The sequence below is a fragment of the Brassica napus genome, chromosome A3 (assembly GCF_020379485.1).
Source record: "Brassica napus cultivar Da-Ae chromosome A3, Da-Ae, whole genome shotgun sequence".
NCBI lineage: Eukaryota > Viridiplantae > Streptophyta > Magnoliopsida > Brassicales > Brassicaceae > Brassica > Brassica napus.
Genome location: NC_063436.1, coordinates 23,053,651 through 23,073,619, shown reverse-complemented (window position 1 = coordinate 23,073,619; position 19,969 = coordinate 23,053,651). Strand labels below are relative to the sequence as shown.

Genomic DNA, 19,969 nt, shown 5'->3' with positions numbered 1-19,969 from the left:
GTTAAAATCTCGATAAAGTTAAAATTTTGTACTCACGAATTGGTTAATGAAAGTTGTACTTGAGCCAAAAAAAAAAAAAATAACGACAAACGTGATTTTTGGTGATTGTTTCTACAAGTAAAAGGTTATTGTTATGTATATTATTTTACATAATTGTTGAGACAGTGGAAAGCAGTACTGAAACGGTGGAGTGGAATGAATTGTGATAATTTTTAGAAAACGTTTGCTTAAAAAAATGTAAAATAGAAAAAAAAATAGCATAGATAACTTAAATGGAACTTCTAGACTAGGGTGTGACCGGTAACCATCATAGGAACAATAAGAACGGATAGAAAATGAATGAATATGAATAAATTTTTAGGAATGATAAGGAATGATGGTTCCTTATCAAAATTGATGAGAAATTGATTTGTTCTATAATTCTCTACAAATAAAGGAATGAAAAGGAATGAAAAGGAAAACTTATTCCTCATGAATGGTAAAATGTTTAAAGAATATTAAGGAACATAGTGTTCCTCTTCATTCCCTTGGTCACCAGTCACACACATGTTTTATTTTCTTAAAACATCTAATTGCTGATCGTTTAAAAACTTTAGCCGAGAAAAAGAAAAAGTTTTTTTTTTAGTTTCAAGCTGATGGTGGGAAGCTTCTATAGTTTCAACATCGGCTTGTTTGATTCATTTTGTTTTTTTTTTATGTACTTTCTATCAATTGGTTTGTTTGATTGTCAATTTATTTTAAATTTCATAAAAAAATTTATTGTTCTTTTATATGTTTTTTTCAATGGATTTGGTAAGATAAAAACTTCGGTTTAGTGAACCATTTAAAAAGTTGATTGGGGTCTTTTCTTCATTTGATAAGCATCATGAAATTCTATAGTATGATAATCTCTTTCATTCTATTATTTTCAATAGAGCAATATAAAGAATTATCTTGTGTTGGTGACTCCTATTTTTAAAAAAGATTGGCAATTGTTCTTTTTGAAACGTTGTGTGTTTTAGATTAATACGAAGATTATTTCTTTTGAGATTCAACTATTACAAAAACAAATATAAAATTTTTATATGAATTTTTTTAGTTATCCACACGCAAGATAGAAAGATGTTAGTTTAATTTAGATCTCTACTAATGTATCTATTTTCTATATTTGTTTTGGTAAATTTCATTGTTTAGAATTTTTTGACTTTGCTTAAAAGGCTTAATATTACAACTGATGAAAACAAAAAAATTAAATGACACATGTCAATCTCATAATTTTTAACTGACTTATGTTTTATAGTAGTATAAAAAATATACAACAAAACACAATCATAGTTTAACTAAGTAATATATCATAATTAATATATCACTAAATGACTTCAAAAATAAAAATTTTGTTTTACAACTTCTAAAATGAATATAATACTTATAAAATGATTCTCAGACGAGCTGAACCACAGCTGCTACTCTCAGAGCTCCATTTTGGAGAAGCTCAGAGAGCTCATCGAAGGGCAGTGCAGTACGCCATCCCCAACCTTTGGGAGCTTTGGGTAACAAAGTTCCTCTCTGCTTGAAATCCCCGAACAACATCACTTCTCTTTTCGACGGGCAGACCAGCTGCCACATACATAGTGTGTTGTTAGAAAAATACCAAGGAGAACTTGAAGATAACAGAAACGTACCTGGTAACGTGCAGTCACTTTGTCACGAGGATCTATGTAAACGTGGACCTGAATGAGGAGAAAAAAGTAGTAATTTCTGAAGATATGACTACTGAACTATCTAATAAACTGGAGGGTTTTGGTTTGAACTTCTCTATAGGATATGATGAAGAAGGAAAACTAACCTTCCTTAGTGAGTCCAATATCTCTGCTTTACGACGGTGAAGAAACAAACCTGTAGAAATTGATCATCAAGTTAACATATGAATCTAATGCGAGGTAATCTCGTTGTTGAGTTGAGTCAGGTTACCAATAGTTCGTCGTCCTTGAGGGTCTTCATCATTAAACGCCTGAATGCTAATCTGGATACGGTATTTAAAAAGCGTCTCATCAAACCCAAATATTTCATCACTGAATCTTGCTGACTGAGATACGAGTTTGTTATACCTTCCACAGAGAACCAGCATAGAAGAATTCAGGAGAATGCTCCACATGACCATTAGCTAGTCTATGGACATCTTCAAATTCAACTCTGCAGACAACGGAAAAAACACAGCTGAGAGCAACCATTTACCAAAACAGGACAGAGCAAGAAAAGCGAGAACTGAGCAAGAGAGTTGGGGTTACAAGTAAAAAAAAATCGAAAACCTTACCCGAAACGAAATGGAGGAAAGTGACACAAAGGTGTCCTTGTATCAAGTGATATGGTACAACTCGCGTTCTCCCGGTCAATCCCTACTGAATGTTCCTTTGGTTCTGACATTCCAACAGTCGATCCGCTGCTGCGCCCTCCCTCGTTTAGATCTCCACGAGTATAATTACCAACACCGCTTGTCCCTTGGCTCAGCCCAACTAGAGCTGTCAAGCCATCTTTTAAATTTTCTTCACTTTGACCGATTCTACCTTCAGAGCCATCACTGGCTAGAGGTGGCTGGCCATTTCTGTTAATGGGGACACGAGAGTACACAAAAGGTGTAGGAGGCCAAGCAGGTGGTGGTACAAACGTGGCTTCACATCCAATGCCGGCAAGTCCATCAATGTGCTGTCCTCTAACACTGATCCTGACAGGCTTAAAGATGCCATTTTCTTCAGCTTGAGAAGACTCCGTCACATACATGGTTTCAATGCCTCCCATCATATTATTGTTCTGCACATTATCTTGGCAATAATAGTTGTTGAAGGGTGCACCATGCGAAAGCCCAAATCCCTGTTTACACGCGCATGCAATACTGATGAGGCAACACTTTTTGCATGTGTTGGCAGCAACTTCCTGCACCCTCTGACTGAGAAGCATCTGCATAATAGTAAAAATAGACATTTATCGCATTTGTGCAAGCAAACATATAAACACTAGAATATGACTGACTGCTCATGATAAATGCCTCCAATTTTACTCTAAATATACCCTAATCGGCATTAAGTGCAAACGCATCAAAGCATGAGCTAATCCACCATTCCTACATTTCTATGACTGGCAGAATGAGAAAGCAAGCAAGTTTAAGGAAAAATAACCTGCAACCAAAGGCCATCGTTCACAGCTTTACAAGGAAAACCCAACTCTTCAAGTTGTTTTCTTGCGTTCAGAAGTACTTCAAAAGACATATGGCAATACAGAAGTGAACCACCCTCAAAAGTATTCACAAATGCATTGTATTCTTCCTCAGTTAATCCCCATTTTCCTTTAATACAGCCTGTAACCTGCTTCGTCCCCACAACCCGTCCACCCCAGGTAAGAGCAGAAACACCACCGTTTCTCCAGTCATTGGCTACAGCCGAGACAGGAGAATTTCTAGAATCTGCGCCTGATAACCAACTATCATTACTCAAATGATATGCTTCTTCAGAAGGTCCTTTAATTGCCACCCCACTACCTTCTGTCTTTTCAACAACACTGGTGCAAGCACGACCAAAACTTGTCTGTGGGTTAGCAGATTGCTGAAACACGAGGTTCGAACCAAAAACTCCTCTTTGGAAATCAGTAGCACCTTCTGCGAGTGGAACACTCACATCATCACTGGCATCCCTTAGGTCATCTTCCAAATCCAAACGACCTAACTTACGGTCCAAACTCCTAAAGGAGAATTCATCCACAACATTTTTCCCCTTCGACACAACAGAATCTACAGGAAAGCTTGCCCCTCTCTCAAAACACGAATGCTGACTGGAGTGTTCAGAGTTGGAGGGAGCACCATTCGCGATGAAGGCGTACAATGCCAGTTCAAACCTTTTTGACATGGAAATAAACTTAGTTTTTAGGAAACTTAATAAAATGATACTAATACAGTATGAAACCATAATCCAACACGTCATACCGTTTTTCTTCGCTAGGGACCCATAGTTCATCAGATGTCAGCAATGCACATAGAGTCTGTGCAGAGAGTTTTGGCAGCATCTGATCATACAACGCGCTTTGATAATTAGCAAGTCAGTAAAACTCAAATACTTAATTCAAACTAAAATATAGGCTGAACACTGTTGACATTTATTTGCATGTGCTTTCTAGATAGAATGATAATATATAAAGAAGGAAGCAGTAAGATGGGCAGAACAGGGAATTGCTATACTCAAAAGAAACAGACCAACACCAACTACATAAAAATCATAAATCTGAAACTAAAAAATTTACATAATATTTTTACCTCTCTAAGTTCCACAGCACCACTTTGACAGAGATAACCCCAACACGCATTCTTCACACGTTCTCCATGTATACCATAGTCTTGGCTCTCTGCAAACACCTAAGTCACAAATGGGAGAAACTCTGTGTATTAAAGATTCACGGAGACCAAAAATGTAAAGACCGAGACTTCTCAAACCTGATACGCCAAGAAGTTTGAAGTCCTCAGCTCCGAAATAATAAAATCAGTACATATTGCACACAAATCCTGCAGGAAAAAAAAAGCCACAAGTGTTTAGATCAAATGATTCAAAAGAAACTAATCTCTTGAGACTAAGGGAAAAAAAAAACACCAATACCTGAAGGTCGAGAAACGACGCTGCAGCTAAAACGCGGAAGGCATTATCATCATCAAGCTTGGGATGATGCCCATAGAGATAAGCCAAAGCAACAGAGATCGCATCTCCATTAACATTTTTATCATCCACAAGTAAGTTCACAACCGGAGAGCTTGCTTCTTTCCACGGTCCTTGGAGCATCGTCCTATTTAATCGTATCAATTCACAAGAAGCTGTTTATGAAGTGTAAACCGGAAATTTGTAAACCGGAAATTCGTAAACCGGTAATTCAGATTGAAGATTGAGAGAACATGTAAACCTGAAGTAGGAGCTGCGAGAGAGAATGAGTCGGTGGAGATGGTAGGTGGACCCCATGGCCTTGACAACAACATCGGAGAACGAGCCAGAGCCGAAACCTTCGGATTGAATATGATCGCACAAGGAAGCGAGGTTACAATCGAGAGCGCGAAGCTCCGATGTGCTCTGATCACTTTCCGCATGTGAAGGAACCGGAGGCGAGGGATGAGGAGACGGCGGTGGAGGAACCGTCGTCCTCATTTGATGTTGATGCTGGTGGTGGTGGTGGGGCACCGACGATCTAGGGCTGCGATACTCTTGGTCCATGATCGGGAAGCAAATTCAATTGTTCTTGGGGATTCGATTTTCAAACGGAGGAGTTAGGAACGAGAGATGGTGAAGAAGCCATGGAAGAAGGAATGAGCTCTGTACATCAAAAAGTCGCGTGTGGCGTAGAAGTGAAGAGCTTAAACGACGTCGTTGGGTAGACTGGGCCCGAGATTTTTTTTTTTCGTCGGTCCCGAGATTAGTTAACCGGAGATTACAAATTCGATAGCGGAATTAAATTCATCGGTTAAGTTCAGTTCCGTCCGCACTAACCATCGGTTACTTGTATGTAGGAAACATGTAAATCAACTTTTTCATCCAATACACTCCTTACAAGCTATCAGATGAGCCCTGGGAAGATCCTATATATCGAGTGAGTAAGTTAATGCACTCTTATCTAACGTTAAGTCGTTATTGTTACTTCTCAAATTTTTACATTCTGTAAAACTTACTAAACAAGTCAGTCTCATCCAGGGATTACTAGTTTGCTTCAGGAAGCATGTGCACAAAGATGTTTCGCATTGATCGATGAATATGCATCTGGGTTTAGCTCATATGTGTTATCAACCAATACTTTCTTCTTTGTACGCCAACAACAGTGCATCATCAAATGATTATTTTCTCTTGGCACGTAATATCACAAGGGAGAGGAAAAGAATGACAAACGTATACATATATTAGACAATGGTACATTCTATATAGGCTGATTAATTCATCAAGCTCCATGAAGAAAAGGTCTCCTCTGTTCATCCATATAGATTATTCATCTCTAGTTTTCCACATTCTAAAGTAACATGTCTTTCTATCATTGTTCTTGAATCAGAGTATGGAGGGCTGTTTCAACATCTTCAAATGGTTGTCCAGCATACAGCTTTAGCTGCCTCTTCTTCACAACAATCACATTCTTGCCACCAGAACTTACTTCGTTATAAAGATCCTACAATGAATTTTAAAAAATTTAGTCCACTTGCTCTGAAATTAAATTAGCTTCACAGAGATGGACATTTTAAGAGAGAAGATTGTTGGTCGGAGAACGAGCTTCCTTTTACCTTGGTTGATATGGGAACTACATTGGCGCTGAAATCATCCAAGTCTTCAAAAACTGACTCAAGCAGATAAGAGAAGTTTATCGCATCACTTTGATCCTCAAATGCAATCATGTGTGAAACCTGGTCCTTGTTTTGTTCCATAGGTTCGGTCCTCATAGTAAAGTATCCCTCAGATACTTCTTGGTCGATATTACTCCGCATAAGAATTCTCTGAAGAGAAAGAGAAAACAGTAAGTCCTGGCTCATGAGTCATGATATTATCATATACTTCTTGAACCCTAATATACAAACCTACCAGGACATAGGGAAGCTTAAGCCACCACGTTTTATTCTGTTTCTCCTTAACTCTTCTCATCGTGTTTCCTTTCCTGACTTCTCCATGTTGGCCACTCCTACCAAATCCAGAACCAGCTTCCTTCAATGGTTTTCGATTTTCGGAATTGCTTGCCTTCATAACTTCGTTTGATGGTAGCCTTTGCTCAGATCCCTGAGCAGCACCTAAAAATATTAAGATAAGCTGAGGATTGCAAGATCAAATCCAAGATCTATTCTATCCATGACATCCTAACATCACCATATGTTTCTTGACAATTAACACAATTCATCAATGCACTTAACACAAGATGTGGCAGGTACAAAGCACCTTATTCTAACAACCTACCAGAAATCATCTTAGAATCCGAAGGCCCTGCCACTTTTGACTCCTCTCCAGCATTCTTCAAACCATCTCGTGAGTCACTAACATTGCCATATTGCTCATTACTTCCACCAAAGCCTTTGACGTTACCCTTCGGTGGCTTCTCGCCTTTAAACTTGTACTTCTTCTCAAACATCAAACTCTTCTCATCATTCCTAGACTCATCCAACGGCTCTACACGTAACCCCGCCAACCCTTTCCTCTGAGAATTCAACCGTCTCTCAATGTTAGACAGCCTCGCTTCTATCTCCCTCTCAATCTCAACACCTCCACCAGGATTCAACGCTCCATCCTCCTCTCTATCACCACCACCACCTCCACCACTCTTCTCCTCGCTTCTACGTGCTTCCCGTGCCATCATTCTAATCTCCGCAATCTTCTCATTCATCTCAACATCCTCTAGCGAAACCACCACATCGTCATCTCTCCCCTCATTTCGCCCCTTTAGATCCAACGAAAGACTTGAACTTTCCTGCGTTTTCTCGTTTCCCAGAAACAAAACAGCACAAACTGTCTGAAAAACGAACATCCCGACCAAACACAACCCGTACTTGGCTACTAGCTTCGGAGATAGCTTACTTAACACACCATTCACCTCGCTCGACGCAACGACCGAGGTAAGCTCCTCTACATCCTCCTCCTCCTTCTTCTTGGTGAAAACGTCGTCGTTTGGAGGAACTATTCGTGGCGTTTCGATCTCCTGGAGCTTGGGAGGACCTAGGGTTCTGAGGATTTTGCGTCGCAGGTAGTTTTTCCTTTTTGACGACGAGAGTGGAATTGAGACCGAAGAAGAACAGCGGATAACTTTGAAGGAGACTCTTTTTCCGGTGGAGGAGTACGACGGAAGAATAGTCGACGGAGATGAGAAGACGGCGCATCGGAGAGCAGCCATTGCTGCGGCGGAAGAGAGATGGTTTAAGCCAAGAGAGATTCTTCCAAGCCAAACTATTCGGCAAAATCATTTGAAACATAAGTAAAAGTTAAATTACAAAATAGCCCAAACCTTGCAACGTATTCCGTATTTTCCTTTCTAAATTTGAAGGGTTGGCAGCAATTGATCACATATACGAACCAACAGGATTTACACCAAACTTTTGGGCTCATCAATTGTCCTCCTAAATTATATTTTCCAACATTTTTTCCTGATATCTCGAATTCCTTTCAGTTAAAAATGATTGTCCAATTGTAAATTCAATATACTTAACCCGAATCTAACCCGCAGACATAAAATTCCGACTATAATGTTACAGGTTAGAATTATGTTATGTATTATCAGATATACAATTGTACATACATTTTCAATTGAACGCGATTTAAAGTCTTAAAAATTTTAAAAAAAATTGATAGAAAAATAGTTTAGAGTATTTCCAACTCCATTTTATTTTCTACTTTAAAATATAAATTAAAGTAAAACTACTTCAATTATACTTTATTTTTATTCTATTATAAAATAAAAATAGAATAATATTAGAACATTTTAATTTTAAACTTTATTTTAAAATAGAGAATATAACGATGTTGGAGATGTCTTTAGGAAGATAATTGATGAGCCCAAAAATTCGGGTGTAAATCGTATCAACTTGGGTCTATATGGTCAAAAAGACACCTAGATTGCTGAAGTTTTAGAATTCGGTAATAATATATCAGATATGATCTCTATTGACCACACTGTATATGAAGCTTAACTGATTCAATATACTTGTCTCCTGGTTCCATACTATGGAGTATACAACATCAATCATTCGGTACAGATTTGATTTGAATCGGTAGTGTTAAACCGAATTGCGAATTTTAAGATGTCATAGATCTCAATACCAAAACGTTGGATTATAGATTCGAAATTTAAATATCACACTCGATCCAGTAACAACACACCACTGAAGTAGAGGGGTAGTTTGGACATTTAAGATATACAGCAGGTTTTGGTTAATAAAAAGAAAAAAATTGTCCCATTTCCGTCGCTCATCTCCGTCGTCTCATCGCTTCGCCATAGTTCTCCGTCATCCGAGCAACCCTAAAAATGGTACACACGATGCGTTCATTTGCTTAATTTCGATCGAGTTTATGTGTTTTCGTTCACGAAACCTTAGGCTTAGGCTCGGGCTCGGGCTCGTCAGATCTATCGATTGAGATTTCGTGATGATTAATTGAGGGTTGTAGGTAGAGAGTTTCCTGCGTGACAGTTTAGCATGATTCTCGATTCGATTTCCTGTTTCTGTCATCGAAACTTTTGTTCTTAGCTTAAACGTAGCGTTGAAATCTTCGATTTGTGTAATTGAGAATGAAAGTTGGAGATCTGTTGGATGATCCAGCCAATATAAGCTTTCTTTGTTGATGAGTAGTCTTGCTTAGGAATCTCCATGTATCGAGTTTGTTGCGTGAAATGTTGGTTCGTCGATGATTTGTTCATTATCATTAAGCTTCATCCTTCTCCTTTCCTGATGCATGTAATACACTAATGTAGAGTGTTTATATATATATATTTGATGGTTACAGGATGGGCATGATTCTGAGGATACTAAGCAGAGCACTGCTGATATGACTGCTTTTGTGAGTAGATTTTGTTCCCATTCCCTCTCTGTTTACCACTTGTTTTTGTTACTGATTCCTTGAATTTTTCCATATGCAGGTCCAAAATCTCCTGCAGCAGATGGTGGGCTTTTTAATTCTCACTTCTTTAGGTCTTGGAATCACACCTTCAATTGGTAGATTCTGATTTCAAGTTTGCTTTCATTGTTGTGTGTGTTTCAGCAAAGCAGGTTTCAGACAATGTCGGACTCCATCATCACAAAGAATATCCTTTTTTTTATCATTCATATATTTAATGTTTCTTCCTTTGGAATAATTTGAAAATGTTTCCCTCCCTCCTAGAGGGTGGAGGAAATCTTGATCACTAGTATTAGTTTATTGCTGCCATTAACGGATACTAATACAATTATCTACTGCCAGATTAGATTAAAGTATTTATTGAGATTTTAGATGTCCACATGGTTCTATGTTAAGCTCTCTCTTGATCAGTGATATAAGTTCGGAATCTGTAGGAACTCGAATCACTCAATTTCTTATCAGCAATTTGTGTTCGTGTACATTGGTTTAAACCGTAATTTCTTTGACTTTGATGATTTACTCGATGACATGGGAGGCAGAATCAATGAGCTGGAGCAAAGCATCAATGATCTAAGAGCCGAGATGGGAGTTGAAGGCACTCCACCTCCTGCCTCCAAATCAGGCGATGAACCCAAAACACCGGCTAGTTAGTTCCACTTGATAAAAAAACTAAGGTCCATGATCTTTCTGCTTGTGTCTGCAGCTCCTTGAAATTTATTAAGCGCAGTACTATTACTTTTTAAAATTTTCTGTTTCAAAAGACATGAATATCTTGTTGAGTTCATTAAATAGATCGATGATGTGGTGGTACATTGCATTATGCTGCACTTATGGTTTGCTTTCGATGTTGCTTTTGAGATAACTGAAAAGTCTAATGCATGATGGCTAAACCAAGGGGTATACTTGGTTAGGTTCCAATTTTAGTTTTCTTCGTTTTGAATCTCTCTTAGGAACACACACAATATCGGTGCCATGATTAGACCGAATGTAACCATATTACGACTTGTACAATTATATAAAAACAAGTTGTTGCCTTCGAGTGGACGGACGAGGCTGAGAGAATAAATACAGAAGTGAATCATATTTAAAAACAAAAACTTATATTAAAATTGGAAATTTCATTTGAGAAAATATACAAATGCAAATGTCATTTTGATTACGCTATCAATCTATCATTATCGATTTATCAATAGCATCTGGTGATGAGCTGGTGTATGCCTGTCATGAGGTAATAAGAGTAAGCGGTCCAAACTCCAAACCCATTTTTTTCAAAATATTTCGTCATAATACCCCTCTTCAATGTCTATGTAAACGGGGCAAAACGATTGAGGGCCCGAGGAACATCAAATAATTAATCATGCATTTAATTAAAGGTGTCTTTAATTTGTTGTGTTTTTTTTTTTTAATCTTTGCTGTACTGTATTCATATTTGAATGCTGCTTTTTCTTTATCTAAATCAGTCTTCCTCTAATTATGGGAGTAAATGAGTATTATATCTTATACTATTATTCTTTTCAAACCCTTGAAAATTAACGAATTCTTCTTATCTTTGAACACAATTACATTTGAAAAAGAGCTATAATAATAGTAGTTTTTTAAACATAGAAGTAATTTAAATAATGTTAAGTTCTAAAAGATGATGAATTCACATTATAAATGAAAGAAGAATACAGGAGGAAAAAACGCGTAATAAATACGCCAACGTGTGGGGTTCTGCCGAAAGTGTGTTGCATGTGAAGCTGCCCCTTTTGTTTAGTTGGCTCCCAACCAATCCTAATTATTGCCCCTCTCTCTCTTCTACACAATTATTCTTTTCTTTTTTTTTGAGAAAAACAATTATTCATTTTCATACATAAAATTATACTTAAGAAAATATTCCTGTAAATCAAATTTGATTTCACCCCGTCATAGGTTTTCTCCATTTGAACAACTATAATTTTAATATTACATATATTCCCCATATGATGAACATCTGTTGTTTCTTCAGCACATGCAGTAAAACATACATGCACATTATTAAACTACCTATTTAATTATTATAATTTTGATAAACTACTCAGAAATGTTCAGCACAGATAGTTCATAGTTCCATATTCTCTATCTGGTCATAAATCAAACTCACAGATGTAATCATCATCGACAATTGATAAATTGACTTTACGAAATTGTATTGCAATGAAATTATAAACATAAGTAACCAACCACCAGGAAACAACAAAAAAGAGAGATCTGAAAATTGTATATAATTAAAAACAAAAGAATTTGAGATACAGAGAAAGGAGAGAGAGAGAGAGATCATCGCCTGCAACGAGTGATGGCGCTACAGCCACGAGAGTAAGGGTTGGCCTGAGCTCCACGTCGGCAATTGTAGTAAGATGCGCCGCGGCGTGAGCATGGAACTGTGTTTCTCCTCAGCGCACCGTAGCTAATGTACCTCGTCGTAGCTAAGATGCGCCTGTTTATCTCAGAGTCCATCTCGAACTCCGCCGTCGCCGTCGAGCACTCGGCGATGGAACCAGTGCATTCTGTCTCGAACGGCATGAAATCGGCGGCGAAATCGACGGACTGGGAGTGTGCGGCGGAGAATAGGCAGAGGACGGTGAGAATCGCGATGATCGAGAGTCCTCTCATTCTTTTCTCTCTGTGTCTCTCTTTAAGCTTCTTTTCTTTGTCTGGTTCAAAAGTTTTATGTAATAAGAAAGAGAGAAAGAAATGGTTTTAAAGAGAAAAGACAGTGGAAAATGCCACTAGGATTTGAGAGTATTTACGGTTTATGCCACTTGACTGTTAGCACAAATACAAGCAAGTTTTATTTTAAAAAAGTTTGATTAATGATGTTTTAACGCGTTCTAATACCTTATGTCAAACACTATGGATTTCTTCTTCTTCTTTTTTTGACTTTTCAATTTTTGATTTTAATAATCTTGGAGGATAAGAGATGACCATCGGTTATGCCACCAGCTGATAAATAAAAAATAAAACGTATATTTAAAGCTGTAAATGGTTAACACTTAACTATCAAAACCTGGAGAAATATTTGAAAATAATGAAATAAAATCAAATGATAAGAAAATAAGAAGGAATAATCAACTTTACCTTATGTCAAACAGTATAGATTTCTTTTCTTAGACTTTTCAAATTTTGATTTTATTAAAACCTGACACACAATACATGACGCATTTATAGATTTACTTGCTTGAATATGCTACCAACCCAATAATGTAAATGTATACTCCCCGTTTTTTTATATATGACGTTTTAGAGGAATTTTTTTGTTTCAAATTATTTGACGTTTTCAATTTTCTATGTAAAATGTATTACTAATTAATGATAGATGACCAATAATATTATAGTTTTTATTTTATTATTGGTTAAATTATGGTTAGATAAACAATTAATGATGTTTTTGTTTAGAAATTAAATATTTCTTAATCTATGTGCACAATCCTAAAACGTCATATATATAAAAAAAAAAGAGTATTTAAAGCTGAAATTGGCTTAACACTCAACTATTAAAACCTAAATATATATTTTAAACCAATCTAATAAAATAAAATGACAAGAATATAAAAAAGGAATAATCAACTTTATCGGTTGACAAAATAATTCGTCTCTGTCTTACACTTTTTGGATAGAACAAATCATTGTAGTTTGTAAACGAAGAGTTTGCAAATTAAGTTTGACCTAAGTATTGTTAATTAGATCCGTTGTAGTCACGGTTAGCTTTGATCATTGTTAAAAGCTTATGATTTCGAAGTGGAGGGACATATCGATCTGCTACAGACCGTTGTATCATTAGAGTTAAACTAAAACGCAGTAACTGCATGTCAAGAGTAGCAGTACAACATAAAGTGGGACTTTCTTTAACTCTGAGAGGAAGTAAGAACAAGAAGAACCAGTTTAGGTGAATCGATAACCAAAGATAACAAAAAGCAGTTAGGGATTTGTTTTAAAGATTCCGTAATATCTCCTAAACACTCAACACTTAAAGATCACAAAGACTCGTCACCTATTTATACTATTATTTACATATGTATCAAGCATCTCACAGTATAGTGCCTATCACTCAGTTTACGTGTCAAATCTAGTGAGCATGCCGATCATTGCGCCTGTTAACCGGACGAAACCAAAATTGGTACAGCCAGGCTGATAACTAGAGTTTCAAGTTTGTGGGGCCATACCAGAGCAAGGTAAGTTGATCCAAGTTTATAATATAATACGTTCCCAAGGCCAGAAGAACAAAACCACTGTATAAAACAAGCTTTTAACAGCCATCTTTCAGGCTCCAGCTTAGCCAAATTATCTCCTAGTCTTGGTGAGAGTTACATTTCGTTGGAACTTTGGGTTGCTGGTTTAAATAAAAGGGCCAAGATACTGACCACTTATATGCCCCCAAAATTGCAGGTGACACAAACAATCCAATTGCCATCCATGGATACGGCACAGGTGATGAAAAAATCCAGGGCCGTGTGAAGGCAAGAGCTACCAAGAAGGCTACTGAAAATATCCATGCAAGGATGATAACCATCCATGATTAAAGACACAACAATTAACATATAAGGATCATCGACTGCATGATCACTTGAACACACAGCCTTGTCGCAAAACTTTTCCGGTATACAACTATATACTTCCGGTAAAAATTGTCTTAGGAGTAAACTGTAAAAGGAAACATATCAGGGCATGGTAAGTAGAAACTATGTAAGCACATATTTTAATAGATATTATGAAAACATAATAGTTCTGAATAGACAGCCGAGTCTCCCTGTGATGTGTTAAGAAGATGAAGCAACCCGAAGGAGGAAAGAAAGCAAGAATGAAACATAAGTTGAAAGAAAAGAAACAAAAAAAGATGACGCCCACCGTGGGGCTCGAACCCACGACCACAAGGTTAAGAGCCTTGCGCTCTACCAACTGAGCTAGACGGGCTTGGTGATAACTAATATCAAATTATGTATTGAACCATACAAAGTTCAGTGCAAGTCAAAACATTGACGAGTCTAATATTTTCTGAAGCTATCTTTTAAGTTTTGAACAAATCCCCATTGCTACAACTTTCTTTGTGCTGTATAATTTAGCAGATGAAAGCTCGAAATTTTTTCAGCGTCTACAATTCTTTTAATCGAAAGTCAAAAGACACGCTACAATTCTCCATGGACAAGTTTATGCAATCTGTCTCAATAAGATTTCAGGATAAATTTGGCTAATACAAAACATCTGTGACTAGTTAATTCATAAAGTTTCAAAATCTAAAGCAAGTCAAGCTGTTTCCACCTTACAGATCCACAAAACACCCACAAACAGATTCATAAAAAACGAGACTTTCATAAATCCACCACAACTTTTGCAACAGTTACATATCTCAAAACCTCCAAAAAAGAAAATTAAAACAACAAAGCAGAACCAAAGCTAAGATCCTCCTCGAAAAGACAAAAACCTTTCAACCATTTTCAAAGCTCGTCTTCATCCCTCAAATACTCTCCAATATCAGCCTGATGAAGCACAACGATACCATTCGGATCCAACTTCCGACAATCCTGCGTACTCTTCGCCGCAATCCCAAATCCCAACGGAACATCAGACATGGAGAACACGACAACCCCATCTCCGGGGACAATGCTATCAGTAATCCTCCCTAGCCCTCCTTTCAACACGTGGTTCCCGTAGAGAAACGACATCTCCGAGGTGGGTTTCAGCCACACCTTGTGCTTCGCGTTCGCCGCCAAGAGGTTGAGCGACATGATCGTCAGGTGGAAGCTCCCCGCGTGGGTGTACTTCCCGATGCAGGTCCCGAGGGAGACCAGGTTTTTGCGGGAGATGTTCGTGGCTCGCTTCACGAGGGACTCGCTCGCGTAGTAGACTCTGTTCTTCTGGAGGCGGAAGCAGTAGCGGCCGGGCTCTGATTCGGGTCCTTCGTGGGAGGGGTTCTCGACGATGTTCTTGAGGTTGTTGCCCACGAATTTGAAGATCTTCTCGAAGACGACGGTCGTCTCGTTCTCGTCTAAAGGCCTCATTTTTTTTTGGAGAGAAAGGTGGTTTAGGACAAGGAAGCAGCGCTCTGTTTTGTCTGAGATTTGAGTTCCTCTTTGTAGGGTTTTAGGGCCGATGAGTTTTTATAATTTCGAATTTGGTCCTTTTGAAACAGGTATTACTAATTTAACCCCTGAATTATAAAAGAAATTCACCGTTCACCCGAATAAAGTTTTTTGGAAACCTTAAGATAATCTATTCAAACCACGTTCACTCCAAAGCAGATTCACAAGACCGTAAACTTCGACCGATTTTTTCATTCTGTAGACCAATTTTTACAAATTCACTGGAATCGACTGCGTCACTCACAAGTGAACTGAAAAAAATTTGTTGTAGGAGATAAATTACATCAATCCAATGTAATATGGCTCGCTAGATCGGCTCAACAACTTGTTACTATGATTCAAATGCCACAAGCTTCGCACACCAGTTCGGCTTCATAGATCACCCGATGACTCGACCCACTAAGCTTGACTGACATAGGGCAAGAAGAAGACGAGGCTCATGTATAAAAGGAAGACAAAGGTAACAAGGAAAGAGAGACTTAAACACACACACAAAGACACAATTAGAAATTAGGATTTTACTTATGACTTACCTTTCTCGCCAACTTGTATTTTTTTGGCAAACTTCGACGAATGCCGACTTATTTTTCTCTTTGTTCACACTTTGTGATCTCATTCTTTACTGATCAATAAACAACGATTTTTAAATAATCCACAATTAGGGCTGGACAAAAAAACATGATCCCAAAGAATATAATTGAATCTGATTCAAAAAATGTACCAAACCCAAACCTAAACTGGTTCAAAATTTTAGTATATAGAAAACTAGAGTCGAATCCGAAGCGAACCGAAATATTCAGGTTTCAAAATAGATCTGAATCATATATATATATATATATATAATATATATATATATATATATTAGTTATTTTAGATTAAATATCTAAAAAATAACCAGAATATATAAGATATTATGAAGTTATCCAAAATACTTGAAAATATATACAAATAATCAAAATTAAATATCTAAATAGCTAAACAATCAAAACACCAAGTCTTGGTTTGGTCAGTGGAAACTATCATATCTTATCACCAAAACAAGGTGATATTTGCCTTAGACGATGGCGACATAACTCAAATGGTTCTTAGACCTGAAGCCTGGCCTAACTTCAAAGGAGAGATAGGGCTTATTTTGGGTAAATTGTGTGGTCTTGAATAGTGGAGATTGGTGAAGGAAGATAGAGTAAACAACAGAGGAGCTCTCCTCATTTCTAAAGGGGTAACCAAAGGAGGACAGACACAGTCATATGTGGCAGCAGGACCTCCGGCGTGGCTTCTAGGTTTTGAAAATGAGGAAGTGTCATCCTCTGCTTAGGTGCTTGGGTAGGTTTTTGGAGGTATTTTTTGGATGGGGTATAGTAAATGTCTTGTGGAGCGTTTCTTGTAGGGGAGATTGTTGTATTCCCATAGGTAGTTTATGCCTTTGTTAGCATTACGTAACTTTTATGTAAAGAGAAACCTTGAAGTAACATCCAATATATTCTAACAGATGACAAAAAAAAAAAAAAATCAAAACACCAAAAGTACTTCAAATACTATGATAGGAGCAACTATTAATTAGTGATATTCTATCTTCTTTTTAATTTTCAGCTCAAGGATTCAGAGCTTGAAGACAATGACTGGAGTTTGTACTTGAAACTTGCAGTTGCTACAACCAATAAGAGCTTTGACGTTTCCAGACTCAGTCTGGCCAATTTGAAGATTCTGAAAGTGGCTACTGAAAGTAACCAGGGACTTGGAGACTACAATGCAGTTTTCTACATAGAGTACGAGGACTCTTGTGAGGCTCGAGTTGGTAAGGATGTCCATCGCGCTGCTATTGTCAGAAGAATCTTGGATAAGCAGTCGGAAGTCGTGCGTCTCCTTGGTCATAATCAGAGCATAAACAAAAGTGCTGCCATGGAAGCTGGCTCGTCCTCTGCACAAGACTAGATCCGTTTGAGTATATGTGGATCAAGAATAATAAACTCCATCGGTGGAATGCTTTTTATGCAATTTGTGTGTTGTTCTACATTTATTTATTTATTTTATGCAGAAGTAGAGCTATTGAATCACATTCACTAAACAACAAGTAGACCAATATATATTTATGCACAAGTAGTCTACTTTGTAAATATCAAAGAGATGATTTAATGTAGGTGGCGTCATCGCTTGCGTCAACGTCAACTAACTTGCATAAAAGTAGCACATGTTTGACTTGCCAAAGACAATCGAGCGTGACTTGATTGTCTCCCAAGTAATTAATTGTTTTAACGAAAAGTCTTCGCTGCTTCTCTCTCATTTAGTAGTACTATATAAACAACTCACTATAGATACACATTAATTCAGACAAGTTATAATAAGTACTCAAAGTAAACTCCAGATCTAAAAACTGAAACAAAAATGGAAGAAATCGGAATAGTTATTGTCGGCGGCGGAATCGCTGGTCTCGCCACTTCGCTTGCTCTTCATAGGTTTGTTGTTCTGAAAATTAACTGTCCCATATGTACTTTTATTTGTTGTGTGTGTATATAATAAAGTTTGTAAATACAGGAAAGGAATAAAGAGTGTTGTGTTGGAGAGAGCCGAGAAAGTGAGGTCGGAAGGAGCTGGAATTGGAACTCTTACTAATGGTTGGAGAGCTCTTGATCAGCTTGGCGTCTCTGATCGTCTTCGACTCACGTCTAATCTTATTCACAAGTAAGATTTCTCTACTTTAATTCTTTTTTTTTCTTTTGCTTTGCTAATTAATTATTAGTGATCATAGCTTTGCTTTAGAACTTGTATAATAAATTCTTGGATGTGGTGAACAGAGCACGGACCATGTTGATTGAGGATGGGAAGAAAAAACGAGCATTCGTTTTAAACATCAAGTATGTTGTTAATTCAATTATATACATAGTAAAAGTAAATATAGAGTTGTTGAAAAATTGTTATTGATTTTAAACTTTTACTAATTGCAATCAAACAGAGACGAAGCTCGTTGTATTAGAAGGAACGATCTGGTTGAGGCCTTAGCGGATGCTCTCCCTGATGGAACCATCCGGTTCAATTCCCAAATTGTTTCGATTGAAGAGGACGAAACTACGTCGTTTCCGATCGTTTGCTTATCCAATGGAAATACGATCAAAGCCAAGGTAACGTATCATCTTTATTTTCGAAATATTACATTTTTGAACTATAAATTCCTTTATAGTACCTTTTATCATTAAAAACTTTTGAAAATGCGAATGCCAAACTGAACTAGAACCTTCCGTTTTGAATTTGAAGTTTAATTTTAAGTTTACAACAACAAAAAAGTTTGCTTCAGATAGTTAAGAACTTAAGATTGTGGGTTTAATGATAAACTTAGCGACATGTTTGCTTCTCTCATAGGTCTTGATTGGATGCGATGGTGCGAATTCTGTCGTCAGTGATTATCTGCGGTTAGGCCCGAAAAAGGCGTTTGCCTGTCGTGCGGTGAGAGGGTTCACTAATTACCCAAACGGCCACGGATTTCCACATGAGCTTCTAAGGATGAAGACAGGCAACGTCTTAGTCGGAAGACTTCCTTTGAACGCCAACCAAGTCTTTTGGTTTGTAGTGCATATGCAAGACAGTCAACACAACGGTAAGGATCAAAAATCGATCGCAAATGTGACTCTAAAATGGGTCGATGAGTTATCTGAAGACTGGAAAGAAATGGTGAAAATATGCGATGTGGAGTCATTAACGTTGACACACTTAAGGTACCGTTCCCCGTGGGAAATCATGTTCGGGAAATTTAGACGTGGGACCGTGACTGTTGCTGGCGATGCAATGCACGTGATGGGTCCATTCCTCGGACAAGGCGGCTCGGCTGCGCTAGAGGATGCGGTTGTTCTCGCTAGATGTCTAGCTAGGAAAATGGGTCCGGACCATGGAGACTTGTTAAAGGATTGTTCGGTGAAAAGCATTGAAGAAGCTATCGATGAGTATGTGAATGAACGTAGGATGAGACTAGTCGGGCTTTCGACGCAGACGTATTTGACGGGACGGTCGCTACAGACCCAGTCAATGGTCATCAGGCTCATGTTTATTGTGTTGTTGGTGCTGTTGTTTGGGCGTGATCAGATTCGTCATACTAAATACGATTGCGGCCGACTCTAGAAACTTGATGGACACTTTATAACTAGTTTTATAGTGTGAGGTTTTGTGCTTTAGTTATCGTTTTAAGTCATACGAATACGACTCGGCTGACTCTAGAAACTTTGTCATCTTACTTGGATTTCTCTTCTTTTTAAAAACTATAATTTCAAATTTTATGTAAATTTGGTGTTTTATGTTTATCTGTTAAATTCTATA

The 19,969-nt window shown here is 37.6% G+C and overlaps 7 protein-coding genes and 1 non-coding gene across 8 annotated transcripts; 3 read left to right on the top strand and 5 right to left on the bottom strand.

The window, feature by feature from the left end:
* Nucleotides 1-1,226: 1,226 nt before the first annotated feature.
* LOC106419364 lies at nt 1,227-5,340 on the bottom strand. The gene is made up of 12 exons (XM_013860135.3): nt 4,915-5,340; nt 4,617-4,800; nt 4,457-4,525; nt 4,280-4,378; nt 3,953-4,032; nt 3,153-3,864; nt 2,294-2,934; nt 2,088-2,172; nt 1,951-2,002; nt 1,826-1,875; nt 1,662-1,709; nt 1,227-1,596 (listed from the first exon to the last, which is right to left on the bottom strand). The coding sequence occupies exons 1-12, from the start codon at nt 5,217-5,219 to the stop codon at nt 1,420-1,422; spliced, it is 2,502 nt and encodes an 833-aa protein (XP_013715589.2). The 5' UTR covers nt 5,220-5,340; the 3' UTR covers nt 1,227-1,419.
* A 478-nt stretch (nt 5,341-5,818) lies between these two features.
* Nucleotides 5,819-7,945, bottom strand: LOC106418988. Its single transcript, XM_013859728.3, has 4 exons — nt 6,930-7,945; nt 6,564-6,766; nt 6,269-6,478; nt 5,819-6,156 (listed from the first exon to the last, which is right to left on the bottom strand). The coding sequence occupies exons 1-4, from the start codon at nt 7,855-7,857 to the stop codon at nt 6,025-6,027; spliced, it is 1,473 nt and encodes a 490-aa protein (XP_013715182.3). The 5' UTR covers nt 7,858-7,945; the 3' UTR covers nt 5,819-6,024.
* An 862-nt stretch (nt 7,946-8,807) lies between these two features.
* Nucleotides 8,808-10,384, top strand: LOC106440030 (heat shock factor-binding protein). Its single transcript, XM_013881612.3, has 5 exons — nt 8,808-8,988; nt 9,462-9,515; nt 9,595-9,618; nt 9,717-9,759; nt 10,093-10,384. Exons 1-5 carry the CDS (start codon nt 8,986-8,988, stop codon nt 10,221-10,223), a joined length of 255 nt encoding a protein of 84 aa, XP_013737066.2. The 5' UTR covers nt 8,808-8,985; the 3' UTR covers nt 10,224-10,384.
* A 1,339-nt stretch (nt 10,385-11,723) lies between these two features.
* On the bottom strand, nt 11,724-12,327 carry LOC106440031 (protein RALF-like 33). Its single transcript, XM_013881613.2, has one exon. The coding sequence runs from the start codon at nt 12,201-12,203 to the stop codon at nt 11,868-11,870; it is 336 nt and encodes a 111-aa protein (XP_013737067.2). The 5' UTR covers nt 12,204-12,327; the 3' UTR covers nt 11,724-11,867.
* Nucleotides 12,328-14,428: 2,101 nt separating this feature from the next.
* TRNAK-CUU lies at nt 14,429-14,501 on the bottom strand. The gene has a single exon. It is a non-coding gene; the product is annotated as a tRNA-Lys (tRNA).
* A 376-nt stretch (nt 14,502-14,877) lies between these two features.
* Nucleotides 14,878-15,668, bottom strand: LOC106419189 (60S ribosome subunit biogenesis protein NIP7 homolog). The gene has a single exon (XM_013859947.3). It carries the CDS (start codon nt 15,584-15,586, stop codon nt 15,023-15,025), a length of 564 nt encoding a protein of 187 aa, XP_013715401.1. The 5' UTR covers nt 15,587-15,668; the 3' UTR covers nt 14,878-15,022.
* A 1,288-nt stretch (nt 15,669-16,956) lies between these two features.
* Nucleotides 16,957-17,599, top strand: LOC106419160 (UPF0725 protein At4g11700-like). The gene is made up of 2 exons (XM_048777045.1): nt 16,957-17,004; nt 17,258-17,599. The coding sequence occupies exons 1-2, from the start codon at nt 16,957-16,959 to the stop codon at nt 17,597-17,599; spliced, it is 390 nt and encodes a 129-aa protein (XP_048633002.1).
* Nucleotides 17,600-17,881: 282 nt separating this feature from the next.
* On the top strand, nt 17,882-19,935 carry LOC106419072 (monooxygenase 1). Its single transcript, XM_013859832.3, has 5 exons — nt 17,882-18,120; nt 18,200-18,346; nt 18,460-18,519; nt 18,618-18,783; nt 19,022-19,935. Exons 1-5 carry the CDS (start codon nt 18,050-18,052, stop codon nt 19,772-19,774), a joined length of 1,197 nt encoding a protein of 398 aa, XP_013715286.2. The 5' UTR covers nt 17,882-18,049; the 3' UTR covers nt 19,775-19,935.
* Nucleotides 19,936-19,969: the final 34 nt, after the last annotated feature.

Bases quoted from the DNA above. Each gene is read 5' to 3' on its own strand.
- LOC106440030 (XM_013881612.3), top strand. The intron at 9,516-9,594 runs GTGAGTAGATTT...TTCCATATGCAG, and splicing joins CTGCTGATATGACTGCTTTT to GTCCAAAATCTCCTGCAGCA. The intron at 9,619-9,716 runs GTGGGCTTTTTA...TGTGTGTTTCAG, and splicing joins AAAATCTCCTGCAGCAGATG to CAAAGCAGGTTTCAGACAAT.
- LOC106440031 (XM_013881613.2), bottom strand. From the start codon at position 12,203: ATGAGAGGACTCTCGATCATCGCGATTCTCACCGTCCTCTGCCTATTC.
- LOC106419160 (XM_048777045.1), top strand. From the start codon at position 16,957: ATGAGGAAGTGTCATCCTCTGCTTAGGTGCTTGGGTAGGTTTTTGGAG. The intron at 17,005-17,257 runs GTATTTTTTGGA...TTTAATTTTCAG, and splicing joins GCTTGGGTAGGTTTTTGGAG to CTCAAGGATTCAGAGCTTGA.
- LOC106419189 (XM_013859947.3), bottom strand. From the start codon at position 15,586: ATGAGGCCTTTAGACGAGAACGAGACGACCGTCGTCTTCGAGAAGATC.
- LOC106419072 (XM_013859832.3), top strand. From the start codon at position 18,050: ATGGAAGAAATCGGAATAGTTATTGTCGGCGGCGGAATCGCTGGTCTC. The intron at 18,520-18,617 runs GTATGTTGTTAA...GCAATCAAACAG, and splicing joins GCATTCGTTTTAAACATCAA to AGACGAAGCTCGTTGTATTA. The intron at 18,784-19,021 runs GTAACGTATCAT...CTTCTCTCATAG, and splicing joins GAAATACGATCAAAGCCAAG to GTCTTGATTGGATGCGATGG.
- LOC106418988 (XM_013859728.3), bottom strand. From the start codon at position 7,857: ATGGCTGCTCTCCGATGCGCCGTCTTCTCATCTCCGTCGACTATTCTT. The intron at 6,479-6,563 runs GTAGGTTTGTAT...CTTTCTCTTCAG, and splicing joins TTAAGCTTCCCTATGTCCTG to AGAATTCTTATGCGGAGTAA. The intron at 6,157-6,268 runs GTAAAAGGAAGC...AATTCATTGTAG, and splicing joins TAGTTCCCATATCAACCAAG to GATCTTTATAACGAAGTAAG.
- LOC106419364 (XM_013860135.3), bottom strand. From the start codon at position 5,219: ATGGACCAAGAGTATCGCAGCCCTAGATCGTCGGTGCCCCACCACCAC. The intron at 4,526-4,616 runs GTATTGGTGTTT...TTTTTCCTGCAG, and splicing joins CGTCGTTTCTCGACCTTCAG to GATTTGTGTGCAATATGTAC. The intron at 4,379-4,456 runs GTTTGAGAAGTC...TTTGTGACTTAG, and splicing joins CAAACTTCTTGGCGTATCAG to GTGTTTGCAGAGAGCCAAGA.